Source organism: Vigna unguiculata, chromosome 9 (genome assembly GCF_037176805.1).
Source record: "Vigna unguiculata cultivar grain cowpea cultivar isolate G323 ecotype 2 chromosome 9, ASM3717680v1, whole genome shotgun sequence".
Taxonomy (NCBI): Eukaryota; Viridiplantae; Streptophyta; class Magnoliopsida; order Fabales; family Fabaceae; genus Vigna; species Vigna unguiculata.
In genome coordinates this window covers 4,875,722-4,895,534 of record NC_140800.1, presented here as the reverse complement: position 1 = coordinate 4,895,534, position 19,813 = coordinate 4,875,722, and the positions used below count along the sequence as shown (strand labels likewise).

Here is a 19,813-nt window from a genome sequence, read left to right as displayed (position 1 = left end):
AATTTTTAAGATTAATGATCAAATGACTACTAATTTTTACTATTTCTCTTACCACATTACGTGTCATTTGTTATTGAAATTTAATTTGATTTTTTTTTTAACTTAAAAGCTGCAGACAAAAGTGAAAAATCAGTCGCGCGTGGTGTCAAACACTTTCACTCTCTTACCATTATCCCATTCTTTCAAATAGAACCCATTTCCTCTTCATCCTAAAAAATTCCCAAACCCCGAAAGCTTCCATTGAAGAACCCCAACCCCATTTGTTTCCATCCACGAAAGCTCGTGTTAGGCATTGTTGAAGGTGGAATTTTCGCACTCCACTCTCTTCTTCCCGAAACCTCGCAGTAATTGCGAAACTTCGTCCTCCCTTTCACTTTCGGTGAGCGTCGTCTAGAAAGAAAATCAGGAATGCCATTTTGTAACCCTTCCACTTTCTTTCTTCATTTCCACCTACGAAAAATCAGTATTGATCTTCTCCTTTCATCTTGACTTCCACGTTTGTGCTTGGTCACCACAGATTGAGGGTTTTGGACGTTTTTTTGTTTGAATTTGAAAGGAATCCCATTGGTGAAAAAGGTTAATTGTTTCTCCATTTTTCCTTAAGGTTTTTACCCATTGATTGACCGCAAATAAATGGTCATTGTGTGAATTCTATGGTTTTAAGATAGATAAATTGTGAATTTTTTGCGTCTTCATTGATGGATTGCAAAGAAATGGGTCATTCCTTGATTTTTAGGTTTTTTAGCATTTTGAACTTTTGAGTTGTGGTTTTAAACATTTTGATCGTTTGTGATTGTGTGGTGTTTGGGGAAGTTTCATATGGTTGTGTGTGCATATTTAATTGCACTACCGTTGTGGTTAAGTCAGGCGGTAATAATTGGATGTGGTGTGGGTAGTTATGTTATTTGAATACATGCATTATGTTAATTGTTTACCTGAATTAACTATTTTGGACATTGAAGCATTATACCAGATTCATTACAATGATTTCTATCTCCATAGTTTATGGGAATCTTTATGTTAAAGTTGTTGCAAGTCCTTGTAGATGGGCAATGTATATATTTTGAAATTGAAACATATAAATGGTATACTATTGTGACTAAACATTAGGCCTTTGTATGTATACAAACCGTAATTCTTATCATTTTGGTGCCTATTTTGTTCATTAAGATGAAGAAGGTCGAAAAAGAAATGAAGACGGTGAGCAATTGGAGGAAAGCAATATATATGTGCGAATGAAGCATCAACCATGCAGACGCTACAAAAGTCGTGCTATTCAAACTCTATTTGTGAGTTATGGTAGGAGGAAGTTGTTTAATCAGTTGGAAACTCTTTTGAAATGTTTAATTGTTAGAACTCTTTATATGTTAAAAGGAAGTTTAAAAGTTGTATTATTTGCCTAAGTTATGACCTTTGTAGGCATGAACATGATGTGTTTGTATGTGAGATTCACATGTTCTTAGTAAATAACTTGTTAAGATGTATGTTTAAGTTGTGGTATCTATCAGGGAGGGAATTTTGTTTCCCCCTACACTTTTGAAAAATGTAATTGTTGTTGTTGGGTTGCAAGATTATTTCCAAATGGGGGAGGGAAGTTTTTCCCTAAATGCTCTTATGTTTGCTTTAGAAGAACTAAAATGAGGTGTGTTATATGTTTGCAGAGATGGGGTTCACCATGTGAGGGAGGGAATTTTATTTGCACCTGCACTTTTGAAATGTCTCAATTGTTTTTTCGTGCAAAAATTCATGTATGGGTTACAACTTAATTGGTCTTGGGTTGCAAGTTAAATTCAAAAATGTGCCTAGGGAAGTTTTTCTAGAAATACACTTATACTTGGTTCAAGAGAACTACAATGGGGTGTGTTATGTGTGTGTACGGTTGGAGTCCACAATGTTAGAGAGGGAATTTTGTTTCTCCATGTACTTTCCAAATGTAATTTTTTTTTTGTGTGCAAAAAGTCAACATTGGGTAACAACTTAAATGATTTTTGTGTTGCAAGTAAAATTAAAAAAATGTGTCAGAAAAGTTTTTCCAGTAATGCACTTATACTTGGTTTAGAAGAACTGGGATGTGGTGTGTTATGTTTGTACATAGCAAGAGTCCACCATGTTAGAGAGGGAATTATGTTTCCCCCAGCACTTTTCAAATGTAAAAAAAAAAAAAAATTGTGCAAAAAGTGAATTATGAGTAACAACTTAAATGGTATTGGGTTGCAAGTTAAATTCAAAAATGTGTTTGAAAAGTTTTTCCAGAAATGCACTTATATTTGGTTTAAAAGAACCGAGATACATGTTATGTCTATGCACAATTGGGGTCCACCATGTCAGAGATGGAATGATGTTTCCCACTACACTTTCCAAATATAAAAAAAAAAATTCGTGCAAAAAGTCAATTATGAGTAACAACTTAAATGATATTGAGTTGCAAAAAGTCATCATAGGCAAGTGCATTCCATCTCCTGAGCTTCCAACAACCGAAAAACCAAAACCAGAGAATGCAGCAACAGATGTGTCGCTAACAGATGTTCCTGTATACAAATGCTACTGAATGTTTAGTCACAATGGTATACCATTTATATGCTTCAATTTCAAAATATATACAATGTCCATCTGCATGGACCTACAACAACTTTAATGCAAAAATTCTCGTAAACTATGGAGATGCAAATCATTGTAATGAAAATGGTTTCAAATATAATGCTTCGATGTCCAAAATAGTTAACTAAGATAAACAATTAACACAATGCATGTATTCAAATAACAGAACAACGAACACCACATTCAATTATTACAACACAACTTAACCACAACGGTAGTACAATTAAATATGCATACACAGCAATATGGAAATTCCCCAAACACCACACAATCACAAACGATCAAAATTCTTAAAACCACAACTCAAAAAAAATTTGAAATGTTAGAAAACCTAAAAATAAAGGAATGACAAATTTCTTTGCAATCCATCTATGAAGACATGGAAAATCACAATTTATCTATATTAAAACCATAAAATCTACACTATGATCATTTATTTGCAATCAATCAATTGGTTCACCCAAAAACCCTAAGAAAAAATGAAGAAATAATTAACCTTTTCACAACGGGGTTACTTTCAAATTCAAACGAAAATGATCCAAAACCCCCAATCTATGGCGAACAAGCACAAATAAATTACACACACCTAAAGCGCCTGAACAAATAACTCGATCATGGAGTTTTGAGCAAAGAAAATTGAAGAAAATTGTTATACAATACCTACAGTGAGACCACAAAACGTAAATGCCATGCAGCATAAATCAGAAGCTAAATCTTCATTCATCGGGACTAAAACACTTTTAAGACTTAAATTTTGGGGAAAAGAAAATGAAGAAAGAGAAAGAAAAAAAACCTAGTTCCTGCCTCGACGGCGGCCTCCGCGACCATGTCGTCTACGAGTTCCACCACGACCTCTTCCAGCCGTAGAACACTCAGGAGAGCAAGATGGCTCGTCATCTTGAGTTGAAGGGCCTCCTCCACCATCAACATGCCGATATTCACTTCTATATCTCTCTTCCAGGACTAAACACCACGTTTCAATATTACTAACTGCGACAGGGGTAAGACCATCCAACATTCGCGCCATTTTGACGACCGAGTTATAGTCCTCTGGCAATCCTCCCAAGACCGCTTCAAGGTGATCTTCTTCAGACACAGGATAACCTGTTTCAGCCAAAGAATTAACAATGCTTTGGATCTTGCCAACGTACTCAGACACAGACTCATTTCCTTTCCTTGAGTTCCCCAGCTCTGACCTAAGTTGCCAAACCCTCGCCGTCAAATGAGACTGGAAGTGTTCTTTCACCGTATCCCAAACCTGCCACGAGTATTTGCATCCGGTCATCGAAGAAGCAACTTCTTTGCACATAGACGATAACAACCACGCGCGCAACATCTGATCTTGAACTAACCATCGCCGGTACTCTTCGGTTTCGATGTTCTGCGTGCGATCGCGATCGCTTGCGTATGGCACAGGAACGGCGGCCTTCACCAAGAACCCTAGCAGATTGTGCGCTTTCAAGACACCTTCAACTTCCTCACTCCATCCAAGATAATTCTTGCCGTCCAGCTTAATGGGTATCTCGTCAGTCAGAGTTAGGGAGTCGGATATCGATAGAGATGTGATCGCGGACGTTGCGGCCGAAACGGATGTGGACGACGCCGCCGACGCGGACGATGACGTCGTCACGGACGTGGATGCGGAAGTCGAGGTGGACACGGATGTCGGAGTGAGTGTTGACGCCGATGGTGAACTGGGCGACGGCACCGATGCCGACGGCAACGACGTTATCGGTGGTGATGTCGAGGATAACAACGGTGGCGATACGGAGTACGAATTGTGTGACGACGTGGACTGGGAAGACGGCGATGACGTAGGGTGGCATGACGAAGGCGTAGGGTTGCATGAAGATGAGGAGGGGGACTTCGTAGACGAAGCTGCAGTGCTTTTCTTTCTACTGCCTTTCGCTTGTTTCTTTGGCGCCATGTAAGTGTACACAAGAGGGTTCAATATTGGAATGTAGTTTCTATTCTAGATGACAACGAGGTTAGTAATAATACAAATCACAATTTTAATTTCGAATTTCCACAAAAATAAATAAAAAATAAAAGTTATATCGTATAACTAACTTACTTTTTTTGTCAAAAATATTAGACAAAAATACGATAATATTGATGGAGTAGGGTCCAAATATCGTAATTCACTTCAGTAATAATTTATTATTATATTTTATTCAGACATTTAACCAAATCTAACTAACTAAACTAAAATTATATTGACGAGAGAAATATTAATTACTTAATGCCTACTTAAAATTTGATTTTGTATATTTATATTTTTGTAGTAAAATGGGCTTGTATTTGTGATTTCCCAATTTTTTTTTTTAATTTTTAAGTTATATATATATATATATATATATATATAACAAATATATTTAATTATATAAATATTTTCTAATTTTTTAGTTCATTAATTATGACAATTGGATAAACTAAAATAATTATTATATTTGAATATTATAACTTGCAAGTATTAATTATTTAAGTTACAATAGTTTTATATATTTGCATCCTTCAAATAATATAATTTAGACAAATTCATCTTTTAAATTAACCGACCTAAGGTTTTTAATTTGGACTTAAATGGGTCCAATTAAAACTCTAGCAACCCTAATATTTATGTACAATCCTCCAAGATAACCCTACACTATTAGGTCCAAATACTAGTCAAATACTCCAGTGTATGAGACCCAAGTACAAGTCTTCTTATTCCTACTCTACAATTGATCTTACATTCAAGGCGACTCGTGTCAAGAAAAGTCCAATATTATTGTATCCTCTTGAGGTCTTTTTATCACATATGAAATGTGTCTACCGTCAACATGTTACTTTCAAGATCATGTGCTAATACATAATTACTTATGGTCATTGTTATTTAACTGAATCAAGTGGTAGGACCTTCAAATTAGTGTAAGACAATATATATTCACAAATGGTTTTAAGAAAAAAAGTATGTATATTGAGCTTTTATATGTTGTACTTCCAACACAAATATGCTTTTTGTGGTTATATTATTTAGTAACTTTGTTTGAGATGAATTTCAAACCATGGTTATATGGTTATGATTGAATTTAAGTGCATCTTCATGTTGCTCTAATTTTGGATGGGATATCATGTTTGCATTTTACTTTAAGCTGCTTATTTATATATCTTTGTGTGTTTCTATTTAAAAGTTGTAACCTCAATTTCATGTTATTCTAATTTGTAATCAATCGAAAGTAGGTTTTAATTTGTAAAAGTTTGTGTAAATTAAAATTTTTCAAATGACTATTCATTATTTTACTAATAACAATTTTTTTATGCAGTAGAATTTTCTTTAATTTTCAAAAATAATGTTTCCTCTAGTTTCTGCATCTTTTCTTTTTATGTTTGTATTTTTTTATTTATTTATCCTCATTATGCTCTTTAGAAGATAGAGGTTTGAATACGAATTAGTGTTATTTTAAAATGAATTTTTATTTGTAAGGCCATCATATACACTGTTTTCCAAGATCTTTACAAAAACAGTGCGGATTGCTTCCGTGATACAACATCATACCAAACTTTCCAACTTTCCAAAATATGTATGAAAATATTTATTTAAACTTGGCAAGAATTCATCTTTCTCGTACTTATTAAAAAAATGAAAAACCAGGATTACTTAGTTCCTTAATAAAAATAAAAAAGTTTTGTGTATTGATATATTTTTTAGTTAATTATGCATTAATATTGTAGACTATTATGTGATTTTTATTTATATTTTTTTAAGATTTATGGTATTTTGGATACTAAAAATCACCATGTTTGTAGCATAAGAATAGGCCATATTATTGACATGTAACTCTTAAACAGTAAGCATAATATGTCATTCAAAACAGACGGTTCCAGTAGCAAACTCCATGAATGAGTTATTGAGTCAACCAAATTCAGTAACAAAGAGTCAAAGTAAAAAACAAAGAAAAAGCAAGACCTAGTTACTACCTCCATGGCCACCACTGTCTTCGTCCCCTTAACGGCGACGACCACCGAAACGGCCACCTCTGCCACCAACACCACCACCTCGTTGAGCACCGCCGCGGCCTCTCCCAGCTCCATCAACATTGTTGTTAGAATGTCCTGGACTAACAACATGAAGAGATCCAAGGGGAAGTAGAGTTTCGAGGGGGACTTCACTCTCCAAATTGTTAACCAACGTTTCTTGAATCGTCATTAACGATTCAAGATGAGAAACAGTGGCACGTTCACGACGTGCGCGAATGATCGCTCGCAGAGATTCATACTCCTCCGGCAACCCTTCCAAAATGGCGTCAACGTGATCTTGTTCAGACACATCATCTCCCAAAGCAACCAACGTGCCGATCAGAGAAGTGATCCTGCTAACGTAATCTCTCACACTTTGATTTCCTTTCTTCGTGCTCTTTATCTCATCCCTCAGGGCTGTCTTCATATTGCTTATCAACTCGTTACGACACAGTTCTAACACTCTACTCCAAACTTCCCATGCGTGTTCTTTTCCCGTCACAAAAGAACACATATTTTCCGACAAAGATGACAACAGCCAAATGCGCAACCTTTCATCTTTCATAACCCATTGCCGATACTCCGCCCTTACCATATCGCGAGAACGATCCTTTTCGCTCGCATATTTTACAGGGGTCACAGCGCTTGTCACCACCCCTAGCATGTTTTCTGTGATCAATACACGCACAACTTGTTTTTTCCATGCAACAATATTGCTCACTCCTTCCAGTTTTATCGGTAACTCATCCGTGAGCTTCCATGGCACCGAAGATGACTTTGGTACTGGACGTGGTGCCCATGATGTGGATGTTTTGGGTGCTGAATCCGTTGCCCATGCTGCTGATGCTAATTCCGACAGCGACGACAACGCCGATGCTGATACTACTGTGGTTGCTGTTGTGGATGCTGACGCCAGTGCTAGAGCGGAAGCATAAGCCGAAGCTGACGCAGCTACTGAAACAGAGGCAGATGTGGAAGACGACGCAGGTAACGAAACAGAAGCAGATGTGGAAGATAACACTGGAACCGATACAGAAACAGAGGTAGAAGAGGAAATGGAAGACGAGGCAGGTACCGAAACGGAAACGGAGGTGAGAGACGAGGCCGAAGCAGCTTCATCGACTTGGACGGGTTTTTCCGCCATGAGAATACATACTGAGAAGATTGTTAGGTTTGAGTGACTAAATAATACCCCGTTTATTTGGATTCTTTGCTTAAGAATAGTTCTTTATGGAGTTTGTTAGCAGTGAGTGAACTCCTCAATTTGCTTATTTATCGCTTTTTTATTAGAAGTCAAGCTTTCATTTCTTCCTATTATTAAAATAAAGCAAGCCTTTTCTATTGAAATAATAAATTAATTATAAGTTTATGTGTAAAGATAATCAACACCAATATGTAAATATTCATGAGTGTGCATCTTTCTTTTAAGTCATACTTCCATACAATTTATCTATATTAGTAGTTTTTTAAATTCTATTCATTTTTATAAAATTATATAAAAATTAAATTATTTTTAATAATTTTAATAGTTCTGGCATACTTTGATAGTCATTTATCTACTGGAGTTAATGTTGCTATATGAGAGTTAATCTCTTACCAATTTTATAGGGAAAAGTTCGATATATATAACAGTTATTATTGTGTTGATTGTAATAATTAGCAGACTTTTAAGACTTACAATTAAAAAGTTATATTATTATTATTATTATTATTATTATTATTATTATTATTATTATTATTATTATTATTATTATTATTAGCGTAAACGTTGTGATTGTATATATGGTTTTTTAAAATATTATGCATGTGATTATATAAAATAAATTTATATTTATTAGAAATAAAATGACATGAATAACAGAAAACATGATAAAATAACGGTTAAGAAACGTACAGATAAGAGAAAAAAACACGGACATTTTATAGAAAATATGTAAAAATAACTATAAAATTTTAAAAATTTAACAAATAATTATATAATAAAGAATAAAATTGAAATTATGAAATATGGATACAAAAGAGTAAATCTTCTTTATATATTAATAGCGAAAACACATGTGCTATCACGTCTGTCTATTCGCATTTTTTAATTTCATAAAAATTTGAGTTAAGATATAAAGAATATATAATTAATTTTTAAAATAGTTGTTAAATGTAAAATTAGAAAAATAAAATATGTAAACAAAATAACCCTTAAAGAAAAAAAGAGGTTTTTAGAATAACGGTTAAAGACACACCATTTATAAAATAATTAATTTTTAAAATAATAATTAAGGGTAAAATTGGAATAATAAAATGTGGACACAAACAAGAGTATCTCTTTATATATTGTTATAGATTATAAATTATATATATATATATATATATATATATATATATATATATATATATATATATATATATATATATATATAAAAGTTAAGTTATATATTGTGTTGATTTGTAGTAAGGAGACTTTAGAATTAAAAAGTTATATTATTATATATAAGTTCATAATTTTATTATTTGATTATATGAATGAAAAAGTGAATCAAAATATTCACATAAAAGACATGTATACAAATTGGTATCTAAGCTTGAAAGTTTTATTGTGTAAGTCTTTAAAGATATTTAGTGATGACCAACCTTATAAATAATATGCATTTGTCCTGTTTGAGAAATGCAATCAAGTATAACAATTGGAATTTCATATGAAAGCTTTTTTTTGTTTCCAAAATAATTGGGAGGTGGTTGAAGATGGTTTCATAGAACTAGAAAGACTTGTCTACTAATTGGTATCTAAGCTTCAAAGTGTATAAATGTTAAATGATATTTAGTGATGACCAACATTACGAACAATGTGCCTTTGTCCCGACTGAGAAAGGCAATCAAGTATAATAATTTAAGTCTCTAGATGAAGGTTCTTTTTGGTTTTCAAGATAATTGGGAGGTGGTTAAAGATGGTTTTGTAGAACTAGAAAGCATCGTGGGTCTTAGAGTAATCTAAAATAATTCGTTGAAGGCAACACATATGAAGGATAAGGTAGCCTTATACCGAGTTGTTGATGAGTTTGACTTTAAGCACTTGGAAATTGCTAAAACTTCAAAAGAAAGTGAGATATTTTGAAAAAATGCATACAAAGGGAGATTGCTGAGTAAAACAAGTTCGACTTCAAACACTTAGGGGTAAGTTGGAAAGTATGAGAATGAATGAGACAAAAAGAGTTTTTGAGTACATCACTCAGGTTGAAACCATGGTGAACAAACCTGGCTGTAATAGAGACATTGCCCTCTAGATGAATTGTAGAGAAAATCTTAAGGTCGTTGGCTGGCAACTTCGAGAATGTGCAATTGAAGGATCAACGAACTTATCAATGTGTACGGTAGAAAAGGTTGTTGATTCTCTTGAAGCACATGATTAATGCTCATAGTAGAAAAGGGAGTCAATAGAGCAAGCACTCCAAATGAAGGTGTTAAAAGGTCACGGTCAAGAAGAATACAATAAAGAGATAGAACAACAAAGTCAACAAAATTGGCATGAAAATGGAAAAGGTCGATGGAAAGGAGGTGGATTGTCGAGTCATTCAAATGTCAAGTGCTACAAATGTAACTCGGATAAATGTTATAGTTATGATAAGGTCGAACATTATGGTAAAGAGTGTTGATTTGAGAATAGGAGGAAAAAGACAACCAATTTACTAACAAAAGATGTTGAAACCAAAGATACCTTGTTGATGATGACACAAAGCTTAATTATTGATCTTAATTTTATTGACAATTCAGGCACTCATCACACCTTAAACTAGTCACACCTTAAACTAATCACACCCATCTTGGAAATTCAAGAACCAATTTTAATCCGGTATGGTATCTTGACACAAGTGTAAGAAATTGTACCATCCTGGTCGTCCAAGGCCCAACCCGATTCATGAAAGTCTATGGACCTAGTTGATATTTTATTAAGATATTTTTATATGAAATATATTGGTCAGTCAGGTAGGATATTTGTAACTGTTTTGTCTATAAATAAGATATTAACCCTCAGGGTTAGGGGAACTATATTTTCTGACCTCAGTGTATTCTTTATTTCACGTTAAGTCAGAAATATTCTTAAAATTTTGTCTTCGGTAAAAAAATATTTAATTTTTAACCGGAATAATTGGCGCCCACCGTGGTGCCTCGGTAAAACAGATTCCCAGACCTTAACGACAAACAAAGTGACCACACGATGGCGAGAAAACCCTGATCCAGAGGAGGGAAATCACGCCAATCACGCTCGACCAGAACCCATCACTAGGGATTTGCTACAACCTTATCGACCATGAAAGCAGATTTGTATCACCTCTCCCACGCCGTTGTTCAACAACCACTATCACTGATGAAATTTCATCCGCCACAAAATGTGCCAGCAAACCCCAAATTGCGACTCCAAAACACAAATCAATCACAAGCATGTAGACTATAAAATTTTCCCAACACCTTCCAATTCATGTTGGCCATCCTTGAAGCTTATCCAATTGCTTTCGAGACCTGTCACCGTCAACATGAATCCTCTTACATAGCAACCTTTGCAAAGTCTACCCGGGGCTCGTTTTTTGGACGCTGAAGCCCACATTCACCGTGGTCATAAACATCAACAGTTGGGTCTTCGCTGCAGATCCTCTCGCCATTGCACCGCGAAATAGTATTCTGAACATTGAACCGTTCTTCTCTACTCCAACCACTACACGAGAGGAAAGGGCTTTCGTTTTTGCTCTAAAAAAAAAAGTCCCAACAGAATTCACACAAAGATCTCACTAATAGAACACTCCCGAACATCATCGTCGTCTCCCATCTTTCTTCAACAAATAGCAACAACAGTACTCACTGTAACACCTACTGTGACACCCACTTCATCCATCTCAAATTCCGATGAACTTCGTCTGGTGGTGGCGTCGACAGTTGGGGCTCCACACGACCAACATCGCACAACATCGGGATGGCATCGTGACCATCATCGAAGGCAAAGGGGTTTTTGAACCAGTAGATTTTGTGTTCGGATGGATGGAAAGTTGAATCAAGAATTTGTGCAATCCAACAAATCCCTAAAACATCGTAGGGTTTGTGATCATGGTTGCGAAAATTAAGGGAAGTGGAGAAGAAAACGCAAATAGAATCAGGTAAAAGCCTCAACGTGGTAACATATTACGGAATTTACACTAGTGCATTTAGGAGCATTTACATCGCAGTATATGCCTCGGTTCCTGCGGACCCGCTGCATATAAGCACGCGGTGGCAGTTTCGTAATTAAATTCATCTTTTATGCCTCGGTTGTCATACTAACCGAGGCATATGGCTAAAAAAAAATTTTACTCACGCGTTGACCCATATTTTAATTTATTTTTTTTTTACGGAAGCAATATGCCTCGGTTCTCTTTTAACCGAGGCAGTAGAGACAGGTAAAAATTTTGACCACTGCGTTGACCCATAATTTGAAATTCTTTTTTTTTACTGAAGCAATATGCCTCGGTTCTCTAATAACCGAGGCAGTAGCGAGACAATAGGCCTCGGTCAGGCGCCCACCCGAGGCAGTAAGGGTACCATATGCCTCGGTTTCGAATAACCGAGGCAGTATCCCTTCGTAGGCTTAAAAAACCCCAATTTCTTCGCGACCTTCATCGTCTCCGATTTCTTCTGCGAGCCTTCACCATCTTCGGCCAGCCTTCATCTTCTCCGACGACCAGCACCGCCGTCCCGCACAGCTCTCACCGTCCAGCACACCTCCGACACACAGTTCCCACTATCCTGCACACCTCCGACGCTCCAGGCCAGCATTTCGTCGCCTGCACCGCACCGCACCGCCCTTCTTCGACGACCAGCGCAGCTCTGCGCCACCATCCCGCACACCTCTAATGCACAGCTCCCACCATCCTACACACCTCCGACACTCTAGGCCATCGTTTCGTCGCCTGCACCGCATCGCCGCGGCTTCTTCTTCTTCTTCGACCAACCACCACCGTAGCTGCACCGTGGAGGAGCCGTGCACTGCCACCGGAGCCGCTGCGTGTTCTTCGAGCAACCATCACCAACGTCCACTGCGATTCTGTTCAGTCTGCCTGCACCGCCACTACACGCACCTCGAGGAGGTTCTTCCGTTGCCGCTGCCATTGCCTCCATTCAATCCCCTGCTCCTTGGTATGTTTATTTTTACGATTTGGATTGTTTTTGGATTCGCCTGGATTTAATTTTTTGGATTGTTCGAATGTTCTTATATTTTCAATCTTGAATTTGAGATTATTAAAAATATGGAAGAAATTTTGGATTGTTTGTACTAGGAGATAATTTGGATCCTAGGAGTTAGTATGTATCAATTTCATGAGAATTTATTTTAAACTTTTGACAGTGTTCACATACTATTCGTGTTGTCCGACTGTGGGTACAATTGATTCTCCTACGTTGCTACTCACATCTCACGCTCCAGGTTCTTAATTTTATTATGAGCTTATAATTGTTTAGTATATTGTTTATTTAGTATGTTTATTTATTTATATTTTAAAGTAAATCAATTTATTTTGTTTGATCTCAAATTGTCGTTGCATGGAGTTAGCCATAGTTTCTCGTTTGAGATTGAATACGAAAATTATTTACTTGTCTCCAAGTATTTTTGTTAAAGAATATGTATTTTTTTAAAAGGAGACAATACTAATAATTTAAATGTATTCAATCTTGAATTGTCCGGTTGGACAGTTTAAGAAGATTAATCACTTTTTAATAGTTTATTAGTGCATGTCTATTTTAATATACATATCTCAATATTCATGAATATTTGTCAATTGTGTTTTGTATTGATCTTTGGATGCATATTTGACTGTGGTTAAATGGCCATATGCCTCGGTTAGACCAGAACCGAGGCAGTAAAGTTAACTTTCTGTCGCGGTTAAAATAGACCCGAGGCAAAAAGTATATTAAATTTTTTTTTTTAATTTCTGATACTCATTAGGTCTCGGTTGTGCAAGAACCGAGACAGTAAAGATTAAATATGTCTCGGGTTGTAATCGAGGCATAAAATACTAGCTTTTTACCTCGGTCGTATATGCAATGGTTGCGGACCCGAAGCCAAAAGCTGAAAATAACCGCTGTCATTTTCCTTCCTTGCACTAGTGTTAAGATATTTAATATAATTTTAACAAACATAAATGCTTTACATTAATACGATTTTTCACCCACCTTAAATATTTTGGTTCTTATTTTAAAAATTATTTGTTTAAGAATATTGTTATAAATTATTTTAATATTATTATCTCAACTGTTACTTTTAAAAATGTCTCTTTTATAAACGTGTTACTTTTAGGTTAAAAATTATTTTATATATGAATGTTGATTAGTAAATATGTTTTCATTATGTATGTTGAAAGATTGTTATATTCGGTATGGTTATGGTAATTATTGATTAAATTTTTCGTTACTCACATTAAATAAGGATATACTTCAACTATGTTTTAAGCAACTAACTGATTGTAAATTTCAAATAAAACACTGAGCTTTAGAGAATGTACGGTGTGAAGGATCTAGCCCACAAACATTTGTGTTGAAATTAAATAATTATTATTTGCAAGATGGTTTTTTTTTTAATTTATATACGTTGATTTATAAATAAATTTATTTCGATGAATATTATCATTGCTGTATATAATTCGAGTTATATTATGCAGATTAACCTTCATTTTGTAGCTGTATTCAAAGTTCATTCATCATATTTAATTCGATTAACTTCGAGCTCGGCTCGGGGCGGTGAAGAGTCGTTAAAGCGATAAACCTCCAGCTCGGCTCGGAGACGGTGAAGAGCCGTTAAAACGACAAACCTCGAGCTCGACTCGGGGGCGGTGAAGAGCCATTAAAGCGACAAACCTCAAGCTCTGCTCGGGGTCGGTGAAGAGCGGTTAAAGCGACAAACCTTGAGCTCGGCTCGGGGGCGGCGAAGAGTCGTTAAAGCGACAAACCTCAAGTTCGGCTCGGGGCGGTGAAGAGCCGTTAAAACGACAAACCTCGAGCTCGGCTCGAGGGCGGTGAAGAGCCGTTAGAGCAACAAACCTCGAGCTCGGCTCGGGGGCAGTGAAGAGTCATTAAAATGACAAACCTCGAGCTCGGCTCGGGGCGGTGAAAAGCCGTTAAAACGACAAATGTCGAGCTCGGCTCGGGGGCGGTGAAGAGCCGTTAAAATGACAAACGTCGAGCTAGGATCAGAGGCGGTGAAGAGCCGTCTAAAGCGATGATTAAAGCTCGACTTAGGGCGATGAAGAGCAGTCTTGATCAATGATTCTTGCAAAACCAAGACTTCTTTTTTCAGCCTTTACGCCTCAAATACTGATGCTCAAGACTAGGGAGTTGTCTACCGTCCTGGTCGTCCAAGGCCCAACCCGATTCATGAAAGTCTACGGGCCTAGTTGATATTTTATTAAGATATTTTTATATGAGATATATTGGTCAGTTAGTTAGGATATTTGTAATTGTTTTGTCTATAAATAAGATATTAACCCTCAGGGTCAGGGGGAATTGTATTTTCTGACCTTAGTGTATTCTTTATTTCACGTTAAGTCAGAAAGATTCTTAAAATTTTGTCTTCGGTAAAAAATATTCAATTTTTGACCGGAACAGAAATCATATATATTGATACGAGCATTTATTCAAAGACCTATCAAAGGTTGAATTCAAATACGTGTTGTTTGGAGATACTTCAAATGTTGCAGTGAAAGGTTAAGGTACAATTTGGTAATTGCAAAAGGATGGTCGATGTTGGATAATGATATGTGTACAATGCACCATATCTTAAAAGCAACACTCTAAGACAAGGCAACTTATGAAAAAAGGTTACTCAATACTCATAAAAGAGCGAGTATTATATTTGAAGGATAAGTTTGGATAGAATGCACAAGTTAACATGAAGAAAAACCAAATGCGTAAATTGGATATGAAGATCATTCGAAAAAAGTGCTTAAAAATTTGATGTTGAGGAAGTAGATTTGAGAGTTCAAGAAAACAAACAAGGCAAGACTGAATTTGGTGATAAGGAGGATGCCCATATTGTTCAATTATATGGTAAATACCATGCTAAGAAAGAAAATGCTAATCTAAATGTCATGCCAAATACCCATTGATTGGGGATTAAAACAAGCAAATAAAGGGCAGTGAAAACCCAATTCATGATTGTTGCTTTCCATTGAATTTTATCGATCTGTGGGTGAAATTTTATTTTCTATGGACCCAGACAACCATTTACCCATTCATGTGGTTGAATCAAGTTTTGGGAAGCAAACTAGTAAAGCGAGTAGTGATAGTTTAAGTTTTAAGTGGTCAACATTTTGGGAAAGGAGTTATTTATGGAAGACATTATCAATGGAATCAGTTGATTCTTTTGAAGAAGAGGAGCTTGCTATTTAGAGACTATCAATTGCAAAAGGTGATTCACAAAACAAAATTAACAGAGGTTATAGTGGCAATGTAAGTTTACAAGCAAACTTATAAAGAAAGGAATATGTTTTCCATGAGCAACGTTTGACACTTTAGCAAAATGTCTCAAAATTATAAGAACAATTGCAAGTTGAAAGGGATCTTAGAGCTACAATGGAAGTAGGTTTGAGTATGTCTTCAAGATAACCTTCTACTTAATGCAGCAAGTCAAGATCAAGTTGCAAATATCGTCACAAAATTGTTAATATTAGAAGAATTTTAACTTAGTTTGAAATACTTAAATTGCATCAAGAGGATGATAAAGATGTTTTTCTAATAACTTAGATGTGTTGTTAGGATGCATTTAAGGTTAGAGTGCAACCACAAAATAAATGTTATTTAGTAGTGAAAGCTTATACAAATTCTGGTATCATAGCACTAATTAAAGGTCAATTAAAAAAAAAAAATAGGTGTAAGTTATTTGAGGTGTACTTAAATACGTAATCGTTATTGTTTATATAGATAATATTTTTTTTATCAATTTTGAACGAATTGTTGAATTAAGTGAGAAAACCACTTGTGATTTAGGTGTAGACACTAATAGTTGTATTATCAATATCCATAATCAATCAAAAAGTGGATCATGATCCTAATGAGAAAATTTGTGTAAGAATCTATCAAAAGATTGTCCTCGGATTTTAAGAATGAAGATCACGAGGTGCAATCTGAACAATTATCAACAAGGTTGGCAAAACAATCAAGCATAAAAAATATCATATTATTATGAGAAAGTTGTATATACAAATACTAAAAAATTGTATATACAAATACTTGACTCCTTTAATTAAGAATTGTAGATAAATTATTTTTGTTTTTTACAATACTCTAATGTGTTATTGTAAGAAAGATTTTTGGTTTTACTTTATTTAGGTATTTGCAAATTTTTGTTTATTTACATTTCTTTTTACGTATGGTTAGTTAATTACACCTTCACCATTGTGTATAACAAATTGTTTTTAAAAATAATTGTATTTATAGTTATGAGATTATTTAACAAGTTGTACCTTCACTTAACAAGTAATATCTTACCAATCTTATTGATATTGAAATATTCATTTAATAGGTATCTATGTAAATATAACACAAAAAGTTATATTACTATATTGTTTGGTAATACAAATTATGTGTAACAAATTCTTTTAAAAAAATGCATTTCATTTACAGTAATAAAATTTATAGCAATTTGTAGCTTCACTTATTAAATAAATAGTTATACTTTTTATAACTAATTATAATTTCAGTATCACGTTTACAGTTAAAACCCAGCTGTATTTATTACCGATATATATCTGATTAGGTAAACCAAAGAATAATGTTGTAAGCAATTCAAGTTTTTATTATTCAGCATATTCAACTTTGCATGGTCATTTAACTAATTCAAATATATTGATTACATTTTAATAATTTGAATTAACTAATAAGAATTTATCAAACTCTAAAGTGGTAAAAGTAATCTTAATATCATATTATCGATGATGAAATATTTTCGAAATACCTATCTATATGAAAACATAAGACAAAAGGTATATTACCATATTGTGAAGTAATAAAACCTATTATCTATTAAATTTCATCCAACTGTTATTTTTTTAGAATTAAAAAAAAATCAAAACAAACTGTTCAGTCGAAAACTCGATGACTAACCTCATAAGTCAACCAAATTCAGTAATAAATGAGTCAAAGTTTGATTGTGCAATAATCTGAAATGAAATTTTGTTTGTCATCCTTTTATTTTAAATTATTTTTAAATAATAATCACAATAAATAAATATAATTTTAAATAAGATATAAATTGAATTTTAAAATATTAATAACAACAAATAAAATGGTTTATAAAATCATAAAAATTAAAAAATTAAGTGTCTAAACACACAACAACAATTTCAAACATCTTAAAATTTAACAATAAAACATATAATTTTAATACAAAATCAGATATAGGTTTTAAGATGAGACGAATCTTTGTATCGATACATTTCATGTTCAATACTCATATCATTTGTGTATCTGCCACCTGTATATCCCTACCATGTCACTATTTGGAAGGTTGACACGTACCTACAAAACAAATAAAATAAAAGAGTAAATAACAGACCACTATTTTCAAAATTACCTGATAACATTTAATTACCTGATCAAATTTCCAACTAAGAGTAGCATCCCTAGCCTTTTCCAGCAATTTGCAATGCTTTCATTTCTTTTTGTTCATTGAATGTAATCCCAGAGTCACTCACTAAGTATTTCCATATATTCCTTCAAGTCTACATACATGAGGCAAATCATAAAACCAGTTCTCCACCATAACAAAAATCACCACTCAACACAAAGACAACAAAATTATCATCATCAAACCACCGTTTCATTACACAAGTAGAAATTCAAATATCTCGAAAGTCTAACTCAATCCAACAAAATTAATTTGTAAGATAAATTTTTATTTATTTATATATTATGAAATTGTTTTATCTCTAGTTGATCTAAGACTTTCAACACACCTCTTCACACCGAGGTATATATATTTCGTACGTGAGTCTAGAAATGAGAGATCCAATAATAGTCTGAACTAATGGGTTAAACAGAATGTCAAAAAAATTTATTAGGATAGACTTTTTTGGTTTTTTTTTTTTCAATCCGATTCTAGTACGATGTTAAAAATGACACTTTAAGTTTAATTAAACCCCACCAAATCTGGTAAAATAGTTTTCATCTCATTTCTATACTATAAAATTGTATTTATCTCTGATTAATTTCGACTTCCAGCACCCTCAACAAAACCCCAAACACACACAACACAATTCAAATTTCGACCGACTAGTAGCATTCAGTACCACAAGCATCACATTAACAATGATCCATTAAAATTCCAATGTGGTTTACTAGGAATATGAACTGAAAACCAAAACTTGATGACCTGAAATCTTGACGAAGGTACTAACCAGTTGCGACCGCGAACTTCTTCTGCACTGAAAATGACGACCAGCTGAAAAACAATATGATAAATGATTGAGTGGCCAGGCGCAGATGCGTTAGTGGCAACGAAGTCAGGGAAGACGAAGTCGAATGGCAGAATATGGAGGATCGAGAAGGGGAGGGATCCAACGAAGTCGTCATTATCGTCGTTGGGAAAAAGGGAAACGGCATCGACATCATCGCTGTTGAAATCGGGATCGTTCTCCCATTCCATTGAAGGTAAATGAGTTGTGGTTGCGATTGATGCATCTTAAAACCGAACATAAACGCTTAACATCTCAGAAAATTTAGGGAAAGAGTGTGATGGTTAAGAAAAATTGACAAAAAGTAAAAATATTTCTAACCATTTACTAAACCGATAAAAAGAGATAGCTAATAAAAAATATTTTTTTAGTGTTAATAAATACCTAAAGAAACTAAAGGCCACAGCAGAGGTAGAAAAATGTCAGAAATAAAATATGATAAAAAATCTATAAGACCATTGGAAGTGGAACATATTAAAAAAATAAGAAGAAATGAAAAAGTTGATGGAGCCACTCCAAAATGGAGTAGAAATGCAATATAAGACACATGAAAACGTGAAATTTGCAATAGCAGCAATACCCTGTGTTTGCATTGATGACTTTTTGATGCCTTTGTGTTTGGTACAGAGTGTTGTGTGATTGTTCTCTTTTTTTCGTCATCAGGTGATCCTCTCTTGGGTTGTATCCCCTCCTTTTTACAAGCATTAGATATTAATTAAGTGGGTTTTATTTTAATTAATTCTATTTGCAGTTTATTT

The 19,813-nt window shown here is 34.4% G+C and overlaps 1 protein-coding gene and 1 long non-coding RNA gene across 2 annotated transcripts; both read right to left on the bottom strand.

Annotated features, from left to right (window-relative positions):
* Positions 1–3,391: 3,391 nt before the first annotated feature.
* On the bottom strand, positions 3,392–4,525 carry LOC146883472 (uncharacterized). The gene has a single exon (XM_085666499.1). It carries the CDS (start codon positions 4,523–4,525, stop codon positions 3,392–3,394), a length of 1,134 nt encoding a protein of 377 aa, XP_085522625.1.
* A 13,363-nt stretch (positions 4,526–17,888) lies between these two features.
* On the bottom strand, positions 17,889–19,422 carry LOC114164836 (uncharacterized). Its single transcript, XR_003599603.2, has 3 exons — positions 18,999–19,422; positions 18,194–18,323; positions 17,889–18,120 (listed from the first exon to the last, which is right to left on the bottom strand). It is a non-coding gene; the product is annotated as an uncharacterized LOC114164836 (long non-coding RNA).
* Between the last annotated feature and the right edge of the window lie 391 nt (positions 19,423–19,813).

Excerpts from the sequence above, each read along its gene's own strand:
- LOC146883472 (XM_085666499.1), bottom strand. The coding sequence starts at position 4,525 with ATGGCGCCAAAGAAACAAGCGAAAGGCAGTAGAAAGAAAAGCACTGCA.